Here is a 21,069-nt window from a genome sequence, read left to right on the forward strand (position 1 = left end):
TTAATTATTTAATTATGCCTGATATTACATAGTTACATAGCTGAAAAGAGACTTGTGTCCATCAAGTTCAGCCTTCCTCACATATGCTTTTGCTGTTGATCCAAAAGAAGGAAAAAAAAACAGTCTGAAGCGCTTCCAATTTTGCAACAAACTAGGAAAAAATTCCTTCATGACCCCAAAATAGCAGTTAGATGTCTCCTTGGATCAAGCAGCTATTACCCCACTAATTAGAAATTATATCCCTGTATGTTATGTTTTTGCAAGTATTTATCCAATTGCAGTTTAAACATCTGTATGGACTCTGATAAAACCACCTCTTCAGGCCGAGTATTCCATATCTTTATTGCTCTTACTATATAAAAACCTTTTCTTTGCCTTAGATGAAATCTCCTTTTTTCCAGCCTAAATGTGTGACCTCGTGTCCTATGTATAGCCCTGTTTATGAATAGATTTCCAGATAATGGTTTGTACTGGCCCCGAATATATTTGTATAATGTTATCATATCCCCTCTCAGGTTGTTTTCCTGGCACTATAGTTTCCTTTTAACAGCTGCTAGTGCGCAGTCCAATGTCAAAGTGATCACAATCCCACTATATCAATACTTTCTGATATCAGCTTTACCATAAGGGTCATTAAAAAATAGCCCTATACCTTAAGCTGCCAAACACTTTACTTGGTAAGTTTAACATCTAAAAGAAATCTTTTATATTCTTTGTATTTCCAGCTGTGCCTGATGAGTGGTGAAATCATTCAGATGTCCCCTCAAATGAGTCTGATCTTTGAAACAATGGACCTCTCCCAGGCCTCAGTAAGTTTAGAGATGATCATTAATACTCTAGTGCTTGCTTGTTACTGGATTAGGATGCTAAATGTTTTTTTTCTTTTTCAGCCTGCAACAGTAAGCCGCTGTGGGATGATCTACCTTGAGCCACTGCAACTTGGCTGGATGCCGCTTGTAAAATCCTGGATGAATACACTTCCTGAAGCTCTGAAAAACAAGGATCACTTTTCACTTCTGATGGAGCTTTTTGAATGGCTGATCCCACCCTCCTTAAGGTTTCTTCGAAAACAGTGCAAGGTATCTTCCTTAAAATTAGGATATATCTCAAGACTGTATTGTTGGAATAAATGTATAATAACGTTTAGGGGGCATGACTTTACCATCAAGGAAGATAGCCACCTAGTCCATCTCTCCTCATCTGCCTCGTGTTGCCATACAGATTATGCCTGCTATATCCTTGTATTGGGGAAATCTCATAAAGCCTTGAGCTCCTAGAGGCCTGCACACTCAAAAATTATGAGAAGACCTACAGGGTATGAATGATTGCGGTGTGCCCTGTAGAAGCCACGTGCAATCAGATGCAATCAGTGGAGCCCTATACCAACTAAATCTTCTTTCTCTCTTAACGCCATTCCTTAAGGATCTGGAATTTTGGTCCTTGCCCCACCTCTGGGCTAGGCATGGTGGATTTGTTTAATGACTACATCTGAAAGAAGGAGAAACCAAGATAAAAATTTCTCCAACTGACTCTGCCAATGTCAAGGGGAGGTATAGCGGGGCCAGATTTAAGCTATATTACCAGGCCTGTCATCTCCTGAGGGTGAACAAGTGGGTGAAGAAAGGGACAGATGCATATTGGAAATAGGTAGAGAGTGTGTTTAAGTTGGCAGGCCTTTGCTTATGTTTTTGTGGCTAGGGAAATTGATCAGTAGCAGCTTATCTTCCACCAATCCTTTTTATCAAGACAACGTTGTCAGTCTGACATTCTCTGGCACAGCCACTGAATTTAAGCTCCTTACCCTCACCATTAACTCCATTGGTTTTTAATTCTTGGAGTCCACGGCCTTTCATACTTTATAGTCGTAGGAGGTGCCGCAGGCACGCCATGCTTCTGAACCGGCTGGGTGGATACAGCTGCAGAACCTAGTGCATGGATCTGCACCCATATTCATGCAATATTTTAGGCATTGCCAAATTACTTCTTATTTGGCGGGACATACACAGCACCTTTGCCTGGTGCGAGAATTAACAAGCTTCAAGGAATTGTGCCTCGTAGCTGACTCCGGAGCATGTGATCTCTTTTCATATGCCACCCTTCAGCGCCTACGGAATTACCCTACCTCTACTTTCTGTGGTCATTGGGAGATGGCCTTAAATACCACATTCTCCGATTCCCAGTAGGAAAAAATGCGATTTAACGCACCACTGGTCCCTAGCAAAGTAAGTCTCAGGAATCTTTTTATAAACTTTTATCGTTCTGGTGTAGGATCCCACAGGCAAAACACAGTCTTGATCCCTTTTAGGATGGTGGATGTTGGAGATGATATGGCGCTTTGGGCAACCTCCCACCGTATATGGTGGGATTGCCCACTGATAATCCCATTTTGGAAAAAGATCCATGACATAATTAAGCGATTCAGGGATCACCGACTCTATTCCAACCAGTGTTGTTGTTCCTCCACTATAACTCAGTGGTGACTTCTGCTTAAAAAAAAACCAAAATCTGTGACCATTTGAATATCGAATACTTCTAAACACTTAATACCACTATCGTTGAGGCACTGGTTCTCCAGGTTGGAGAACCTAAGGGCGATGGAGGAGCTCATATTTCGCACCTCAGGCTGTACTCAAACATATATGGAATTTGGACACACTGGATAACCACTACATAAACTACTGAATTTTAGGCACTTATTACTAGCCCATAGACATCACTTTGGTAGGTGGTCAGGGGCCACCATGGTAGATAAATTGGATGTATTAGGGGACTTACATCCTTTCACATCTCTTTTCCAGGCCTATCTCTGCCATTTCCACGATCTTCTTTTTTTATTCTCTCTCTCTATTCTCTAATGTATCTCTTCTTAGATAATCGTTTTGACAATTACCTTGTGATCAGGATAGTACACAACTTGTTTCAGTATTTCCTCTAAATGTTTGATGTTACAAGCTTGATGATGCCATTGTTAATTTAAAGGACGAAATGAGACCTGCGAGTCTCACTGTGTTTAAATCTATGCATACTGGCTTGACCTGCGTGCCCTAGTGTGTACCTCATTTATTCTTTTTGACAAATTCTCTGAAATATATATATTTTCAAAAAATTGTTTAATGTAAAGTGGTATTCTAGAATAGTGAGGCCTAACCTTTGTCCTGCAGATGTTTGTACACTAGGTTTGCCATGATGCTCAGCCATCTTTAGATATGGATTTCATAAACCTAGGTGTGCCAATATTACCCCTTCCTGACAAGTTTCATAAAGTGGAGCTTTACTAATTTAATTAATATTTGGTATATCTGGAAATTATTATGATCACTGTATGATATGAAACACAGAAAAAACAACTAGCTCCATTTAAAATACTATTTATTTTATCATCCAAAACAATGGAATAGTACCTAATGCAACTTACTTAGCTAATGTGCAAGACTTTTATGCTAAGGCCTATTTCACAATATCTGCAGTTCTTATATTTCCACTTATATACACTGCATATATATGCATGTTCCAGAAATAACTGATCACACATTACGTTTGTTGTATAGGAGCTGGTGTCATCTAGCAATAGCAATGTAGTGATTTCGCTCACCCGACTCTTTGAAATGCTTCTTTTTGACCTGGTGAGAGAAGACCCTACAAATAAAAACACCCGTGTATGGATAATGGTGAGTTTTCCTTTTAACTTCTCTGATTTTAAAAAGGGTTGTAATAATTTAACATATATTTTGGTAGTTATTGTTATTTCTGACTTTTTTATGAATAAATTACCAACATATTCTGCAGTGCTGTAAAATTATTATGTTAACGAAAAGTAGGTTGTGAAGATGGTACATCTAGATCTAGATAGCAATCTATTGATGACATGTGCAAGCAAATTTAATTATCCGTTCATTGTTAATCAAAACATTTAAAGGACAAATAAGCACTGTATCAACAATCTAATAAATGTGTATTGCACAATGTCTGCAATGTTGAACCACTGTGCACTGTATTGGTTATGGTGCTAGGGGTGCCCCCTGTGACGGACCGCCTGGCACCCCGACCGGGTACCTCCGTCAATCGCTGCTTCCTAGTACTTGCAAGTACCATAAGCACTGCACTGGAACACCATAACCACTGTAAACCCCACGAACCGCCGCAGCTTGGTTGGGGTCTCGCTGTCCTCCACCAAGACCAGGATCCAGCTTCCAGTGGGTAAGCCTCTCCTAGTCCAGAGAGTGTAGCAGCTCTTAGAAGTGCTAGTGATTATACTCAGGGGAGTATAGTGATTATAGCAATCCCCCAGAGTGTATGTAGTTCTCCAATGCCCCAAACATAAGCCTAAACTTCATGAAGTCTGTTTAATGGAAGCCAAAGCTGGCCTTTTATGCAAGTTTGCCAACAAGGTTGACGCCCAGGTGGACCTTGTTGGGCACAGGGACACAAAGTGTACAAGCCAATAGAAACAAGGTGACAATGAATGACACTCCCACATACAGTACACAATCCCTCCCCTTTGCTTGTGATATAATTAAAGGAACACTATAGTCACCTAAATTACTTTAGCTAAATAAAGCAGTTTTAGTGTATAGATCATTCCCCTGCAATTTCACTGCTCAATTCACTGTCATTTAGGAGTTAAATCACTTTGTTTCTGTTTATGCAGCCATAGCCACACCTCCCCTGGCTATGATTGATAGAGCCTGCATGAAAAAAACAAACTGGTTTCACTTTTAAACAGATGTAATTTACCTTAAATAATTGTATCTCAATCTCTAAATTGAACGTGAATCACATACAGGAGGCTCTTGCAGGGTCTAGCAAGCTATTAACAAGCAGGGGATAAGAAAATCTTAATTAAACAGAACTTGTAATAAAGAAAGCCTAAATAGGGCTCTCTTTACAGGAAGTGTTTATGGAAGGCTGTGCAAGTCACATGCAGGGAGGTGTGACTAGGGTTCATAAAAAAAGGGATTTAACTCCTAAATGGCAGAGGATTGAGTAGTGAGGCTGCAGGGGCATGTTCTATATACCAAAACTGCTTCATTAAGCAAAAGTTGTTCATGTGACTATAGTGTCCCTTTAAGGCAGATAATGCATTACCTTAATTATCCCCAGGCAGAAAAAAAACACACATTTTTATAAAGTACCATAAGTACCCCCAAAACACAATATATCCCCATAAAATGTTACATCCCCTGATAGCCCTGATCTGGGTGAACAACATATACAAAACATGGTCCCATGCCCAAAACAGTTCCATAGAATCACGGCTAAGTGCCGCTGGAGGACCGACCGAGAACCACGAGGTTTTCATGCTGAAAATAGTTCCAGGACATTCACGGCTAAGTCCCCCTGAAGTCTATTTGCGGTTTTGGTCCATGCGAACAAGACTGTTCGGGTGTTCGAAGACCCATACATAGGGTCTCTCAATCACAATAAATTAAAGAGGCCATAGTCACAGGGTAAAAGGCTGGCAAGTAGTCCCCTCCAAAACCCAGTGGCGAAGTTGTTTTCGTCATTCCCCCCTCCCCCCCCGCCCAATCTAAGTAATCTAACCGTTTGCTAACCTTAACTGAGGTCCGTTGGGTGCAGCTCCATGCCTCTCTGCAGCCGGAAGTTAGAACTGGAGCTTCCATTAGCACTCAGGAGATAAGCTCTGCCGTGCAGGGCCAGTTTATTGGCTGGGAGAATCAATGCAGAACGTTTCTGGCTACAGAGGCATTGGCTTTGCTTAAGGCAAAGAACTTCTGACTGCAAAGACACTGGGAGCAGTGTCTGATAGATCCCATGTTAGAAGTCAAACCTATAGCAAATGGTTTGACTACTTCACCTGGGAGGCATCAGGGCTCTTCGGGTACCATAACCATAGAGACATTGCACAATAACCTCATAGATACAACAAAACATACTGACAGGCACACAGAAATACAGATAGCTGTGCTAGAGAACATAAGTCATACCACCTGAGGAACAGAGACATGCTGGCAGATGTACAGGCACATTGAGACACACAGAGACTAAGACAATTACAAAGACAGACATTTAGACATACTTGATATCCGCAGCTGCTGTATTGCACACATTAAATTAAGCTGAATGAGAGACGTTCTATGCATGGTAAGAGTTGCATTCCTTAGTGTCCGTTACCACCACTTCAGGTGCCATGGTAACAATTCCAGTTAAACTCAACCAGACACTGAATTAGCATGACTGAATATTGTAGACGACAACTGCTGGGATGAAAAACATGGCCCTGCCAAGCAACCTTTAGCTATAAAGTAGTTTACTACTTGGATTACTACTTGTGCCATGCTGGGCTTGATGGGAACTAGTACCTAGCAATGTATTTAAATGACTATAAACCAGCCTTTTGATCGATGAAGGTACATCATAGCTGTTGAGATGGTGATTTGTTTTTGTTGTTGTTGTTTTTTGTATTTGGAACTGTTGCCCTCTGAAAAATTGTGACACACGAAGATTTATTGTTGCCAAGAGTGATCACACACATATAGAACTTTATTTTTTAAGAAAATAAAGATTAAAAAAATAAAACCTATAAGGACTCCAGTTTAGCTGACCAATCCCTCTGTTCATCTCCTCCCTGGTGTCTTTCTACTCGGTCAGTGCTGAGTGGTCAGCTGAAGTCAAATGTTTACCCTGCTAATCATTTAGTACTTCTCTCTCACTGACCTCAAGTCATCCATTAGGTGTGATGCTAAGCTGAATGATCATTATAGATTTGACTGCTCAGTTAGCTACCTAATGGGACTGTAGGGGAAAATAAATCAAAGGGGCAACAGCTGAATTCCACCCTGGTACTGACCTTTACAGGGCTGTGGCTGTACATGGTTATTGTAAAATGTTGACTTACAGGGCATTCCAGGCCCACTTTCAGGGCTTCATCTCATAAAGCCTGCTCCTAACAAAGCCACTGCTCTAATCAATATAAATTATACAGTGAAACTCTTTAAAAACTAAATATCTCTGTCAATTAAAATGTGTGCTGATAGATGTTTCTATTTACAGGCATGTTTTGGCTTTTCCATGGTATGGTCTATTGGAGGCTGCTGTGACACTGACAGCCGGGTGAAATTTGATGCATTCCTTAGAGAAATTCTATCAGGAAAATCTGAGGCCCATCCACTGCCAGTGGCTGTGGGCAAATGGGAATGTCCATTTGATGATAAAGGCCTGGTTTACGACTATGTATATGAGGTAAACAATATAAAACCTTTCAATGATAGATAATTGCAGTGTCATTATAGTTATTGTTTAGCTGTGTTTAATTTATTTGTTAGTGGTATCTTTTGCTGTCATACATTGTAGTAAAACGGTATTATATAGGTTCTCCCATTTCTAATCAGGTGTTTGTGCCAACTTCTTAGTTCATTGTACTTTCTCACACATCTGAACCATACAGTTATAAACCATTAGTATATATGTGTTATCACTTAGACTAAGTTCAGGAGGACTATGTCGATGTGTTCACTCAAAAGCTAATTTGTAAAACAATCAAAGCAGGAAAGCGTATACCCCAAATAACTGGGCTGATGGAAGCTTAACTTCCCAAAAGGTTGCATTTTGTTTATTTTTGAGGTACATGTATGGGAACGATATGATCTACAAATCTACTGTTTAGTATAAGTCATAGGCCAAATCACATTCCGGGAGATGGTGTGAGACCTGTAGCAACACTGCACTACTTAAAATTAGTTTGGATGCGACATCCGATTTCGGAAACGTTCTGTGCCCGTCACTGCAGTGCAAGCCGGAATGTATATTCGTGTATTTCAATGCATATTAATGTATTGTATAGCCTGTAATATGCAATAGACATGTGTATATGTTCTATCTATTACCCCTCACTATAAACAAAGCACTCACTGATGTATACTCCATACTTGTTCGATGTACTCTCTATACTTGTTTGACTGACGCAACCCTCTATAACATTTTCTCAATAAAAAACGAAACATTAAAAATAAAGTATATACATGTGTATACTCCTGAAGCTTTTTCCTTAATTGAACATATGAAAGCTTGAGTCTGTCAAATTCAAAAAATCCACACTCCATTGTCTCCAAGGCATCAGGTTGGGGCGCTGATTGTTAGGCTCAAGAGACATAGCTTTGTTCTCCAAAGTGGGGAAGTAATGTTTGTTTTGCTCTTCCCAATGTAGTAAATGTCCTGCCAGTGTTCACACATTTACTCAACTTTCTGCCTCTCCCAAAATGGGATCCCCCTCTTGTTTTTTAATAGAAAGTAAAAAGGTGGAAATATTTGGGTGAATTTATGTCCAAATATCAGTAGAGTGGAATTATCATCAATCACAAATAAATTAGCTCAATGGCATGTGAATAAAAAAAAAGTCTACATTGATGTCTGCTATTATTTTACTATATAAATGGAGTTTGTCCCAAAATAATGTTTCAATTACTGTGGTTCATTTGCACATCCAGAAGACATTTAAGGAAACAGTCCACAATATTTGTTTAAATCACTATTTAGTAGATATACCCACAATGAAAAAATGCATATCCATCCCTTTTTTCGTCTGGGCTGGGGAAATGACTGCACAAATGCTTCTCATTGAGAGAAGTGGGAAGAAGGGGGGGGGGGGGGAGAGGGGGGAGTGTGCTGTAACTGGAGAGGAAGGTGTTTTTGAATTGATTTATAAAAGTGCCAGTTTCTCATATACTGTGCAATTATGATTGAATACTCATCACCTATAAAGCACTTCAGCAATGATACTACAGCATTTTCTATAGTGATCTTTCATCTTTTTTGTTACCAGCTGAAAGGCAAAGGGCATTGGGTTCACTGGAACGAGTTCATCAAAAACACGACCATCGGAGATAATAAGACAAAAATTCAAGATATTATTGTGCCGACAATAGATACTGTCAGATACACCTTTCTCATGGAACTGTGCATCCAATATGAAAAGTGAGTATCTGTCTTTTATAAAACTGAGAAGAGTAGCGTTATCATTGCTTATTGGTATTTCCAATCAGTCATGTCATTCGTGGAGCTTACCCATTAAATGTGATGGGTAAGACAATATAAGGACACTAGTAATACATTATCATTTATCTAAAGTAGGCAACCTTCAGCACTCCAGATGTTGTGGACGTCTTTTTTTTTCTGATGCTTTGCCAGCATAATGGCTGTAAGAGAACTATGAGAGATGTAGTACACAACATCTGGAGTGGCGAAATATATTAGCTAGATCAGGCTTCCCCAAACTCTGGCCCTCCAGATGTTGCCGAACTACAACTCCCATTATTCTAAGCCTATCTATTTAATTAATAGAATCATGGGAGTTGTAGTTCAGCAACATCTGGAGGGCCGGAGTTTGGAGAAGCCTGATGATGAATATTTTTCTGGAGCAAATATCTTTTTAGGTTGTTGCTTATTATAATAACTGGTCTTGTTATAGATTCCACACAACAGCTTTCTATTACCAGAACTCAAACTTTTCACTCTATGCTCGCTATTGGTGAGTGAAAATTCAGTTCTGGTTAGTGTGCCTTGGACCTACCAGGCTAACAGTGTTAAGTAACGTTTACGCCTGGCTAGTACCACAATTTAGAGCTCTACTATTGCTATGTGTATGTGCATGTTTAAAAAACAATTCTTTTTTTTTTCTCTTAGACCCTTGCTATTTGTGGGACCAACTGGCACAGGCAAATCTGTCTACGTTAAGGACAAATTAATGAACAACTTGGACAAAAATAAATTCTTTCCTTTCTTCGTCAATTTCTCAGCTCGGACCAGTGCTAACCAAATCCAGGTTAGTATTTAGCTTTATATCAAAGCATATTTGCTGATGGCTTACACCAGGGGTGCACAAAAGGTATATCCTGAGATGTTTTAGAAGCACATCTTTCATGAAGCTTTTGCCATTCTAAAGGCTATTGAGAGTTGTACTTCTCCAACATTTGGTGTTCTACCTTTTGGGCACTCTTGCCTTACACCAACAATTCTGTACGCTGTCGCTGTTAGTAGTATCTACTTACAGTTATCCCTTGTTAGAGCCAAAATGTGTAGAAATCTTTTAAAATAACTTTTCTGCAGATTTTTTTATGCTCCGATTTTCAAGCATTGAAATATATTGAAAAAGCATATCCTTCGTGACACTGTGTCCAATTCAACTTAAGTTGACCAGAAGCCTTGGAAACAGTTAAATGTTTCTGGTAATTTAGTTCGAAAATGAGGATCATTTGTGGCTGATGATAGATTTTACATCTTTTCTTGTATGGAAGAAATTATTTGACTAAATGAAGCTTATTTCAGAACATCGTCATGGACAGACTGGATAAACGACGAAAAGGAGTGTTTGGACCACCTGTAGGGAAGAAATGTGTAATTTTTGTGGATGATATGAACATGCCAGCCTTGGAGAAATATGGAGCTCAGCCGCCCATAGAACTTTTACGCCAGTTTTTTGACCATGGAAACTGGTAATTAAAGTGTAAATTGTATTGTTGCCCCTCTATCTTTATCTTAAGTTAATAATTTAGCCTTGTATTTTTGTTTTGAAGTTGTATTTCTACCGCAATCTGGTTAGGCTTACATAATTTCATAATTGTTCAAGGTATGATTTAAAGGACACCACCAAGATATCCTTGGTTGACATGCAGCTGGTCGCAGCAATGGGACCACCTGGTGGTGGGAGGAATGCAGTCACCCCTCGCTTCCTGCGTCACTTCAATATTTGTACCATGAATCCTTTCAGCGATGATACCATGGTTCGCATTTTCTCTGCCGTTGTCTCATTTTACCTTAGACGTCATGAGTTTCCACCTGATTTCTTCACAGTTGGGACCCAGATTGTTAATGGCACAATGGAGGTGAGGATTAATCTTGTACAGCTCTTTGTATCAACAAAACTTTTACTCACGTATTTATTTCATTTTCAAGTTAGACTATTATTTTTGTTTGAATGAAAGAAAGATGTAAAGAGAAAAAAATCACCAAAAAACAGAACAGCAGGTATTTCAGAAACTGCTTCACTAAAAAAAATCTTATTTTACTAATTTTATTCCAAATAATTGTGATAATCCAATCTTTGTTCTCCAGCTGTTGCTAGTTCCCTCTAATTCTTTGCCAGCCATTGACTGCTAAAGAATTATGGGAAATGTTGTCCACAAAGCTGTAGAGATGTTTTATATTATTGCCTACACGGTTTCTTGGACAAAGATTTTACATTAAATAAATAAATATATATATACCGTATATACTCGAGTATAAGCCGACCCGAATATAAGCCGAGGCCCCTAATTTTACCCTAAAAAACTGGGAAAACTTATTGACTCGAGTATAAGACTAGGGTGGGAAATGCAGCAGCTACTGGTAAATTTCTAAATAAAATTAGCTCCTAAAAAAAATATATTAATTGAATATTTATTTACAGTGTGTGTATATAATGAGTGCAGTGTGTGTGTGTATGAGTGCAGTGTGTGTGTGTATGAGTGCAGTGTGTATGAGTGCAGTGTGTGTGTGATGCAGAGCCTTGGTGGGGGGTGGGCATTTTTTTTTTTAGTATTATTATTTTTAAATATTATTAATATTTTATTATTTATATTTTGATTATTTTATTTTTTTGTCCACCCTCCCTGCTTGATAGGTGGTCCAGTGGTGTGCACTGTGTAGGAGGGGGGCTGGCAGGAAGCTCTTACCTCTCCTGCAGCTCCTGTCAGCTCCCTCCTCCTCCGCACCGGTCCGGTCAGCTCCCTCTGCAAGTCCCAGTGTAAGTCTCGCGGCCACGCTATGACCCCGCGGCTCTCGCAAGACTTACAGTGGGAGCTGACAGGGGAGCTGACCGGACCGGTGCGGAGGAGAAGGGAGCTGACAGGAGCTGCAGGAGAGGTAAGTAAACGCTTCCTGCCAGCCCCCCTCCTACACAGCCCCCGTCTGTATTATGGCAGTCTAAATTGACTCGAGTATAAGCCGAGTTGGGGTTTTTCTGCACAAAAAATGTGCTGAAAAACTCGACTTATACTCGAGTATATATGGTATATATATAGAAATCTCCTATGTACAAAATACTTACCTTGCATAAGTTGCAGTACAGACTTTCGTAGCTGATGATGTTCGTCCCTTATGTTACCCATCACAAATTTCCTTGTTTAAGCTGTGCAGTGACCATTCAATGCTTCTCATATAGAAAGATTTTATTGGACAGATATTGGTCTATTAACCAATCCAATGCTTCTCATAGAACTCTGGTTCTGGACTTGCTTATCCCATTGGTTAAAGTTGGAGTTACGCCTCGGTAGATAAAGTAAATAGCTTTGTATTGGCAGAGTTCCTGGATGAAATGCTGAACATATATTCCTTGCACTAAAATCACTTTAACAAGCAAAAGCGGTTCTGGTGCATAGTATAACCCTCTAATCATGTGCATATTTTAATCGAATGGAATTTGCTAACAATTATGGGCTTGTTTATTCATACTTGTGTGCTACTTCAAGGTAGGACAAGTTGGTACTTTTGGTCACAAATGTTGCTTGATGATCTCTTTTTAAATTATAGGTATACAAAAAAGCCATGGAAAATCTGCTACCCACTCCAGCTAAATCCCATTACACATTCAATCTGCGAGATTTCTCCCGAGTCATCCAAGGTTGCCTGCTTATCAAAAAGGATGCAGCAGAAAATAAGCGTGTAATGGTGCGTCTGTTCGTGCATGAGGTACTACGAGTATTTTACGACCGTTTAGTAGACAACAAGGACCAATCCTGGCTTTTCCACCTAATCAAAGACATTGTGAAAGACCATTTTAAAGAAAATTTTGACTCGGTGTTTGAGCATTTAAGAAAAGACAATGCACCAGTGAGTATTAAAATACCCAGCTCAATTGTAATATAATTTTAAAAATGGATAAAACATGCTAAAACCAACAAAAAAGTCTTTTAATAGAACATAAAAGCCCAAAACTCTTACTGTACACCGGCATCCACTACATGATGCCACATTAGGTGGTGAGAAATTGATCTTCAGGCAGGGGCATTGGAAAACGAGTATGTTTTCCTGGCACTATAGTGGTCCTTTAATGAGGTTGTTCAGGTGAGAACTATAGCTCCCTGCAGCCTTTCTCATGTAAACACTGTACATTGAAAGCTAGGAACACCTCCAGTTGCAGTCCTTCAGAGTGAACCAGAGGGACGTTGGAGTTGATGGAGGCATAATATGCCTCCATCCACTCAGATCTGCTGTCAGCAGAGCACAGGGCAGCACTGTGCACGAGCATCCTGTGATTCAGTATCTCCTCCCTCTGCATGCAGACACTGAACTTTCATCATAGAGATTCATTGATTCAATTCATCTCTATTAGGAGATGCTGATTGGCCAGGACTGTGTTTGAATCATGCTGGCTCTCTCCCTGATCTGCCTCTGTCAGTCTCAGCTAATCCTTTGGGGAAGCACTGTGATTGGATCAGGCTACCACATGTCAGCAGACTGCTTGTTTTTCTGAGTCTAACAGAATGCAGATTTACAGCTTCTGGCTTGAATACAGTAAGATATTTACTATATTTATGGAGGAATGAGGGACCCAGGGGGGCTAGATGGTGGTGTTAACACTATAGGGTCAGGAATACATGTTTGTGTTCCTGACCCTATAGTGATCCTTTAAAAGGCTTAGACCCAACGCAGAGTGTAACGGTCAATGATAAAAAACACATCAAGCAAATATATATTCTGTTATAGGGACTTTAAATTGTGGCTTGGTGAATGGTGTGGGGAGCAAGGATTTGACTTTGTTTCTCATCAGGCAATGGCCCCCAAGTCCGCCCTAAATCATTTTAAAAACGTCCGCCTCTGTAGAGGCAGCCGCCTATGGTCTCGGGGCCGCTTAATCCGCCTTAGGGCAGACTGTGTCAGGTCCTCGGTCAGTGACAGAGGACCCGACACCAGGAGGAAGCCCTGTGACTTGCTCAATATGCCGCCAGGTGCGTGGCCCTTCCAAGCTGCCCGGCCAGAGAGCGCACGTGTCCGCTGGTTTGCAGCTCCGCAGTGTGCAGAGCTGCAGACCATGTGTCTCACGAGATCTGGCAAATCAGAGCGTTGCCGCTGGTTACCACGGCAATGCTCTGACCGGGTCTTGCAAGATATGTGGTCTGCAGCTCTCCCTCACACCATCACCCCCCCTCCTTCACACCATTACCCCCCCTCCTTCACACTCTCACCATCACCCCCCTCCCTCTCACCATCACCCCCCCTCCCTCTCACCATCACCCCCCCTCCCTCTCACCATCACCCCCCCTCCCTCTCACCATCACCCCCCCTCCCTCTCAACATCACCCCCCCTCCCTCTCACCATCACCTCCCTTCCTCACACGGGAAGTGCTCATGCCATTGTACAGAACACTGGTGAGACCTCACTTGGAGTATTGTACACAGTACTGGAGTCCGTATCTCCAGATGGATATTGATACTTTAGAGAGTTCAGAGAAGGGCTACTAAACTGGTTTGTGAATTGCAGGATAAAACTTACAAGGAAATGTTAAAGGATCTTAACCTGTATAGCTTGGAGGAAAGACGAGACGGGGGGATATGATAGAAACATTTATATATATATATATAAAGGGAATCAACACAGTAAAGGAGAAGACTATATTTAAAAGAAGAAAACCTACCACAACAAGAGGACATAGTCTTAAATTAGAGGGGCAAAGGTTTCAAAATAATATCAGGAAGTATTACTTTACACAGAGGGTAGTGGACGCATGGAATAGCCTTCCAGCTGAAGTGGTAGAGGTTAACACAGTGGGGGAGTTTAAGCATGCGTGGGATAAGCATAAGGCTATCCTAGACTTAAGATAAGGTCAGGAACTAATTAAAAGTATTTAGAAAATTGGGCAGACTTGAAGGGCCAAATGGTTCTTATCTGCCGTCACATTCTATGTTTCTATATAAAAAAATTTAACCAGTAAGTATATTTGTTGTAGTTCTCTGAGGAAAATAGCCGAAACTTGCTGTTTGGTGATTACATGAATCCAGACCTTGAAGCAGATGAGCGATTGTATATAGAGATTCCCACCATGGAACAATTCAGTAATGTTGTAGAACGTTGTTTGGAGGAATATAACCAGACCCACAAATCCAGAATGAACCTCGTTATATTCAGGTATATTGATCATCTGAATGATGTGCATGGTGTTTCCCAGAGCTGTTGTCAGTATAAGATCCAACATGACCCGGCATCTTAATGCCACCAAATGACTCAGAAATAAGCAGTCTTCCTTTACAGATTCACATGCTTTAGACTTAGTAGAAATGTGTAGGATTTTAGTGATCTTGCTCAAGAAAGGACTAGTGTAAAATTATACATTATTTAATAATCGTAGCTCGTCCACGTACTTGGAAAATTTAGCCAAATACCATATAAGATCCATGATCCTCTGCAATATTTTATATTTAATCATAGGCCAGTGCCTTATGGGTTTTCAGTCTCTACCACCAAAAGATTTAATTAAAATATTTGTGAAACGTCAGATTGTGCCTTTATGGTGGAAGAATTGTTAGCAAAAATATATACTATGGGATAGCTGGGAAATGTAAAGGAGTAACAAGAGAATTGAAAACCTTAGGACAAAATAGCTGGATTGGAAAACATAGATGAGTTGTAGAATTTATTTAGTTTGACTACCTTTGTCTAACGTTTGCAATTCTCTGGGCCATTTCTGACTAAATTCCTGGTATTAGTTGCAGAGTGTAAGAGGACAGTGCACACACTCACTAGGGGAATACTCCAATCGGGGTGCTCCAAACTAGGAGGCCAACACTAATCAATCAAACCATCAATCCAAGGAACAAATACATAATTATGTGCACACCCAGTGGTTTCTTATAAACAGCCAGCCTTTTATTTAGAGTTAAGCAGAAAAGACAACGTTTTGGCACTATCAGCACAGGACACTTGACAAAGGCCTAGAATAGTGCTGAAACGTTGTCTTTTCCTCTGAACTCCAAATAAAAGGCTGTCTGTTAACAAGAAACCATTGGGTGTGCCCAGACATATGTATTTGTTTCAATCCCTGATTTAGTGAATAACCATGTGTGTGAAACCATGGGCATATGGAAGTGCAGGTTAAAATAGTATACAGTCTACGTTTCCCCACATTTACTCTCTACTTAAAATAAGTTGGAAATTTATCAAGACAAATAAAGTACTTATTTGGGGTGCAATGTACTAAATGTTTAGAGCCATTCTACTGGTTTCCATAGTGACTGCACCTTGTTTAGCACTTGGCCCCGAATCGTACCTATTTTTATCTTCAGTAATCTCTCCCTCATCGAGTGCTATTATACCAAAAGGTTGACCTATTAAACATAAGTAACACTAGGTTGGCAGCAGGTTTGCAGGTTTTTGCTCCGAACATCCAAGTGAGAAAATCTACAGTGAAATCAGCACATTTAATTGATTAATGAATGAAGTCAAAGAAGTTTTTATGAAGAATTCATTAATGTTTTCTTTACCCACTGTACTGAAATAGATATGCCCTTGAACATTTGTCCCGTATATGCCGAATTCTGAAACAGCCAGGTGGTAATGCTCTGCTGGTTGGAGTTGGAGGAAGTGGCCGGCAATCGCTGACCCGTCTCGCCTCTTCTATGGCAAAAATGAATATCTTTCAACCAGAGATCTCCAAGAGCTACGCAATGAATGAATGGAGAGAAGATCTCAAGGTACAGACAGGGTTATGTACTAGGTACATTATATTGCTATAATGAATAGAAGTGTGGACAGTTTTCAGCATATTCTGTAGAGCTGTAATGTGTGTAATATCTCTAATTATGTTGCGCAGTGCATGAAGATGTTTGAAGTTTGTGGCGTGTGTGTATGTATGTGTGTGTGCGCACAGGGGTGTTCATGCATACTGTAAGCTAGGTATATAATTGCTCACTTCATATTTTTAAATAATTTTAAAACTTCTTATTTCTAAGCAATAAACTAACCATAGAACCATCTTAATATTTATCTCCAGTCCTTACTCAGGAGTGCAGGAGTTAAGGGTCAAAAAACAGTTTTCCTAATAACGGACACGCAGATCAAAGAAGAAGCTTTTCTCGAGGATGTTGACAGTCTGCTTAACACTGGAGAGGTTCCAAATATGTTTGCTGCAGATGAAAAGCAGGAAATAATGGAGGTAATGTTATGAATTATTCCACTAATGAGTATGTTGTGTTCATAAAATGAATAGCACCATGATAACTTCTTGCCCTGCCTATCACTTGGTGCTGTCCTTGGCATTCTATGTTACGATGCATGCACAGACACTTTCTTTAATTTTTTTTTTTTTTATCAGTAATAATTTTCTGTTGTTCTGGAATGATACACTTTCACAAATATTAAAGGAAAGATATGTACTTCTTGCCTTTCCCTTTCTGACCACAGGGAGTTCGCACAGCTGCTCAAGCTGGAAATAAAAATGTTGAACTGGGTCCTCTGGCTCTTTTTGCCTTCTTTGTAAACCGCTGCAAAGAAAACCTTCATATTGTGGTTGCCTTTAGCCCCATTGGAGATGCCTTCCGGAACCGCCTTCGGCAATTCCCATCGCTTATCAACTGTTGCACCATCGACTGGTTCCAGGTGAGTTGAATCTGTATCCTATAAGATGGGGTTTTTTTTTTGCTAGACCTTTTTTTTTTTATTTGCTTTTTTATGCACTTTTAAGGCTAGAGTAGCCGACCTGAAAGCATAGCTGACTTGGAGAACTCTTCTAGTTCAGCTATTAAGACCTTAAATTTGAATTTCACTTTGAATCTTTGTTTTACTGAATAACCCTGGCTGGCTGTGGGATATATGGTTTCTTTCAGGTTGGACAAAACTGACACTGATAATCAGGGTCAGCGCAACCGTTAGGCGAACTAGGCATTTGCCTAGGGCGCCGGCCTGCTGGTGGTGCCCACCGGGATGTTTCCTGGTGGGCTCTCCCTGTCTTGGGCCGCAGCGCTGGGCTTTTGAGTTTGTCAGTGAGTTTGTGTGTGTGTGTGTCAGTGAGTGAGTGAGTGTATGTGTGTGTGTGTGTGTGTAGCAGTATAATCCACTGTATCTCCGCTGGTAGTCTGATTCAGCATACAAAGTACAGGTAGCGTAAATACAATCCCTTTTTCCCAAGAACTAGACGACTCAGTTTGGGAGTCAACTGAGCTTGTATTCCAATGCAACCGTTTATATACAAGTCCCCATGCAAGGGGTTTCCATAATGGCATTCCAAGGGGTTTTCCCCTGGTGGACTCTGTGGAAAACTTAACCTGCAATGCTATTTCCCATCTTGCATTTCTGTACTGGAGAGATAATTGCCTAAGAGTATACTGTTAATTACACTATCTCTCCGTACAGAAAAATATACAATTTTACATAAAAATCCATAACTTGTACAATTTTACACTGAATTGTCCGAATGACCCTTCATTGAATGGCTGGGATCTGAGCGCACTATCTGGCGAAATACCGCTCAGATCCATTTGTTAGAATAGGAAAGCCATTCGAATGAAGCGGTTCATACGAATACACATTGATATTACACAGTGAAATGTGGGCTGTTGGAATATGAGGGTTAGTGGAGTTTAATTTGTCGAACGCCACTCTATTTGCACGAATGGTTGAAATCATACGAATGACATGGAAATCCAGCAGTGTTTGCGAGGTCGAGTAGACAAATTTAGTTCCAGGCACTTGATGACCAAACACCGCTGGGCGTTCGTAAGCAAAGATGTCAGCCGCCACATGTTCGGCTATATGAACGGCGACCACCCATAAAACTATTAATGTTCTGCGGTTACAATGTTGCCAGTTTGTTAATTGGAGACATACGACTCCTCTGTGTGGTCTACCGTTCGGTTGTTCATTCGTTTCACGAACAGTATATTCCACTATGGTTCCTGAAACTAGCATACGAATGCCCTCAGTCTTTTGGAGTATAGAATCTTCGATATACTGAAGTGGCTCGGTTTGCCACAGTGTGTCTGTCAGTGAGTGAGTGTTTTTCTGTCAGTGAGTGTCTTTGTGTGTGTGTGTGTCTGTCAGTGTGTGTATGTCTGTTAGTGAGTGTGTGTGTCTGTCAGTAAGTGTCTGTCAGTGAGCGTATGTCTGTCAGTAAGTTTCTGTATGTGTGTGTGTCTGTCAGTGAGTGTCTGTGTGTGTCTGTCAGTGAGTGAGTGTATGTCTGTCAGTGAGTGTGTGTGTGTCTGTCAGTGAGTGTGTGTGTGTCTGTCAGTGAGTGTGTGTGTGTCTGTTAGTGAGTGTGTGTGTCTGTCAGTAAGTGTCTGTGTGTGTGTGTGTGTGTGTGTGTGTGTCAGTGAGTGTGTGTATGTTTGTCAGTGAGTGAGCATTTGTCTGTCAGTAAGTGTCTGTGTGTGTCTGTCAGTGAGTTTCTGTGTGTGTGTGTGTGTGTGTATCAGTAAGTGTATGTCTGTATCAGTGATTGTCTGTCAGTGAGTGTGTGTCTTCCAGTGAGTGTGTGACACGAGGTGGCGGCAAAATGGATCTTTGCCTAGTGCGGCAGAAATCCTTGCACCAGCCTTGCTGATAATGCAGACATGTAAAGTTCAATGCACCAAAGATGGGAACAGTTCCTCAGCACGGGAAAGGACCTAGGTTATATGAAAAAATTGTTCAGTTGCTCAGAGTGTGTATTTATTTATTTTTTTAACAGGGATATTTATGGTCTTAAATATGCCATTCAGAATAATATATTTTGTAAGCTGTAATTTAGGATGCAATTTTTACTCATACATTTTCTGTACTTTTCTTTAACATTTAAAGCCATGGCCGGAAGATGCCCTTGAGCGGGTTGCTATTAAATTTCTGGAAACACTGGAATTGACCAGCACCGAACGTAAAGAAGTTGTGCCAATCTGTAAATACTTTCATACGTCTGCATTAGAGCTGTCTGACAAGTGAGTATCTACAATAACATTCTAAATAATACTTTGTAAAGTCAGGCAATCCTTTGTACAGTTACTACATGCAATATATAACACAGTAATTAACCGCTTCTGCCCTTATCACAAAGGTGCTCCCAAATGGTTATATCAGACCTAACCGGTCATATCCGCTAGCCTAGCCACTACTAAACCTACTAAATTGCGGATTTCCAAAGATGATGGCATCTGTTACAAAGGAAAGTGGTCAATCTAAGGAGCGTACAATAGTGAGTCCGAAGCAGAGTCCTCTGCGACCTATCCAACTACATGTACGTCTTACAACATAGAAAGTTCAGCCTCTTCTTCCCATGGGCGAATGACATAGGACCATTTGTATTTCTATGACTCCTATTGCCACAATTGCTAACTAATTTTAGCAGAGTGTACCCCACCTATCCATGAGATATTTCTGGAGAACAAAAATTCTTCCTGTGACCCCCAAAGCAAGGCTCATAGTTTACAGGCCATAGGAATCTGCTGTAAACCATGTACCTCAGTAGTACTTAAACCAGTCCTCAAACATTCCAGGATATATGTATTTTCCTTTTCTATTCCAATGGAGATGCTGAGAAATCTGGTCTATTGCTGAACCATTAGAATTGGATGGGAACCACAGGTATACATGACTTGGTTACGTGAATTGGTAGACACATATTTATAGGAGCAATTACAATGGCGGGGGGGGGGGTCATCAACGGTGATAATATGTTCCCTCCATGGTGCCACTATGTCTAGGGAATAACTTAATTAACTGGGAATGATTTATTAACTTTCAAACAACAAGGCGACTTACAACTGTAACCCCAAAACATAACTTTCTCTAACCGTATATTGACAACTTATAGATCCATGCACAGGGCCAATTCCCATGAGCAAAATGTCCAGAAAGAGCCCGGAACGGATGTACCCATCTCAATTAATCATTGAGTGAAGTTTAGCTGGGCCGTGGCTATTCTCCGATCCAGCACAGAGTTCCAGGCTGCCACCGGCTAAGGACCGGTCCACGGAAACAGTCCTCCTGACTCTGGAGAACAGGGCTCCTCCTGGCTTTTGGTGCTCTTACATTTTTCTTCACCCACTTTCAATTAGCGCGCTCGTGGTGAACTGGGTAACTGAGCAGGAATAGGTTTAAGTTGTACCCTGCAG

General features: G+C 40.6%; 1 protein-coding gene across 1 annotated transcript in view; it reads left to right on the top strand.

Moving 5' to 3' along the window:
• Nucleotides 1-21,069, top strand: part of DNAH12 (dynein axonemal heavy chain 12) — a 133,101-nt gene that overhangs the window by 75,415 nt on the left and 36,617 nt on the right. The window contains exons 33-46 of the mRNA XM_063426881.1: nt 726-809; nt 891-1,079; nt 3,549-3,668; nt 7,012-7,200; nt 8,780-8,931; nt 9,640-9,778; nt 10,282-10,448; nt 10,583-10,838; nt 12,523-12,822; nt 14,940-15,118; nt 16,488-16,680; nt 16,980-17,141; nt 17,390-17,584; nt 19,763-19,896. Coding sequence (XP_063282951.1) covers nt 726-809; nt 891-1,079; nt 3,549-3,668; nt 7,012-7,200; nt 8,780-8,931; nt 9,640-9,778; nt 10,282-10,448; nt 10,583-10,838; nt 12,523-12,822; nt 14,940-15,118; nt 16,488-16,680; nt 16,980-17,141; nt 17,390-17,584; nt 19,763-19,896 — 2,459 coding nt within the window. The remainder of the gene's footprint in view (nt 1-725; nt 810-890; nt 1,080-3,548; nt 3,669-7,011; nt 7,201-8,779; nt 8,932-9,639; nt 9,779-10,281; nt 10,449-10,582; nt 10,839-12,522; nt 12,823-14,939; nt 15,119-16,487; nt 16,681-16,979; nt 17,142-17,389; nt 17,585-19,762; nt 19,897-21,069) is intronic.

This window comes from Pelobates fuscus, chromosome 7 (assembly GCF_036172605.1).
Source record: "Pelobates fuscus isolate aPelFus1 chromosome 7, aPelFus1.pri, whole genome shotgun sequence".
NCBI lineage: Eukaryota > Metazoa > Chordata > Amphibia > Anura > Pelobatidae > Pelobates > Pelobates fuscus.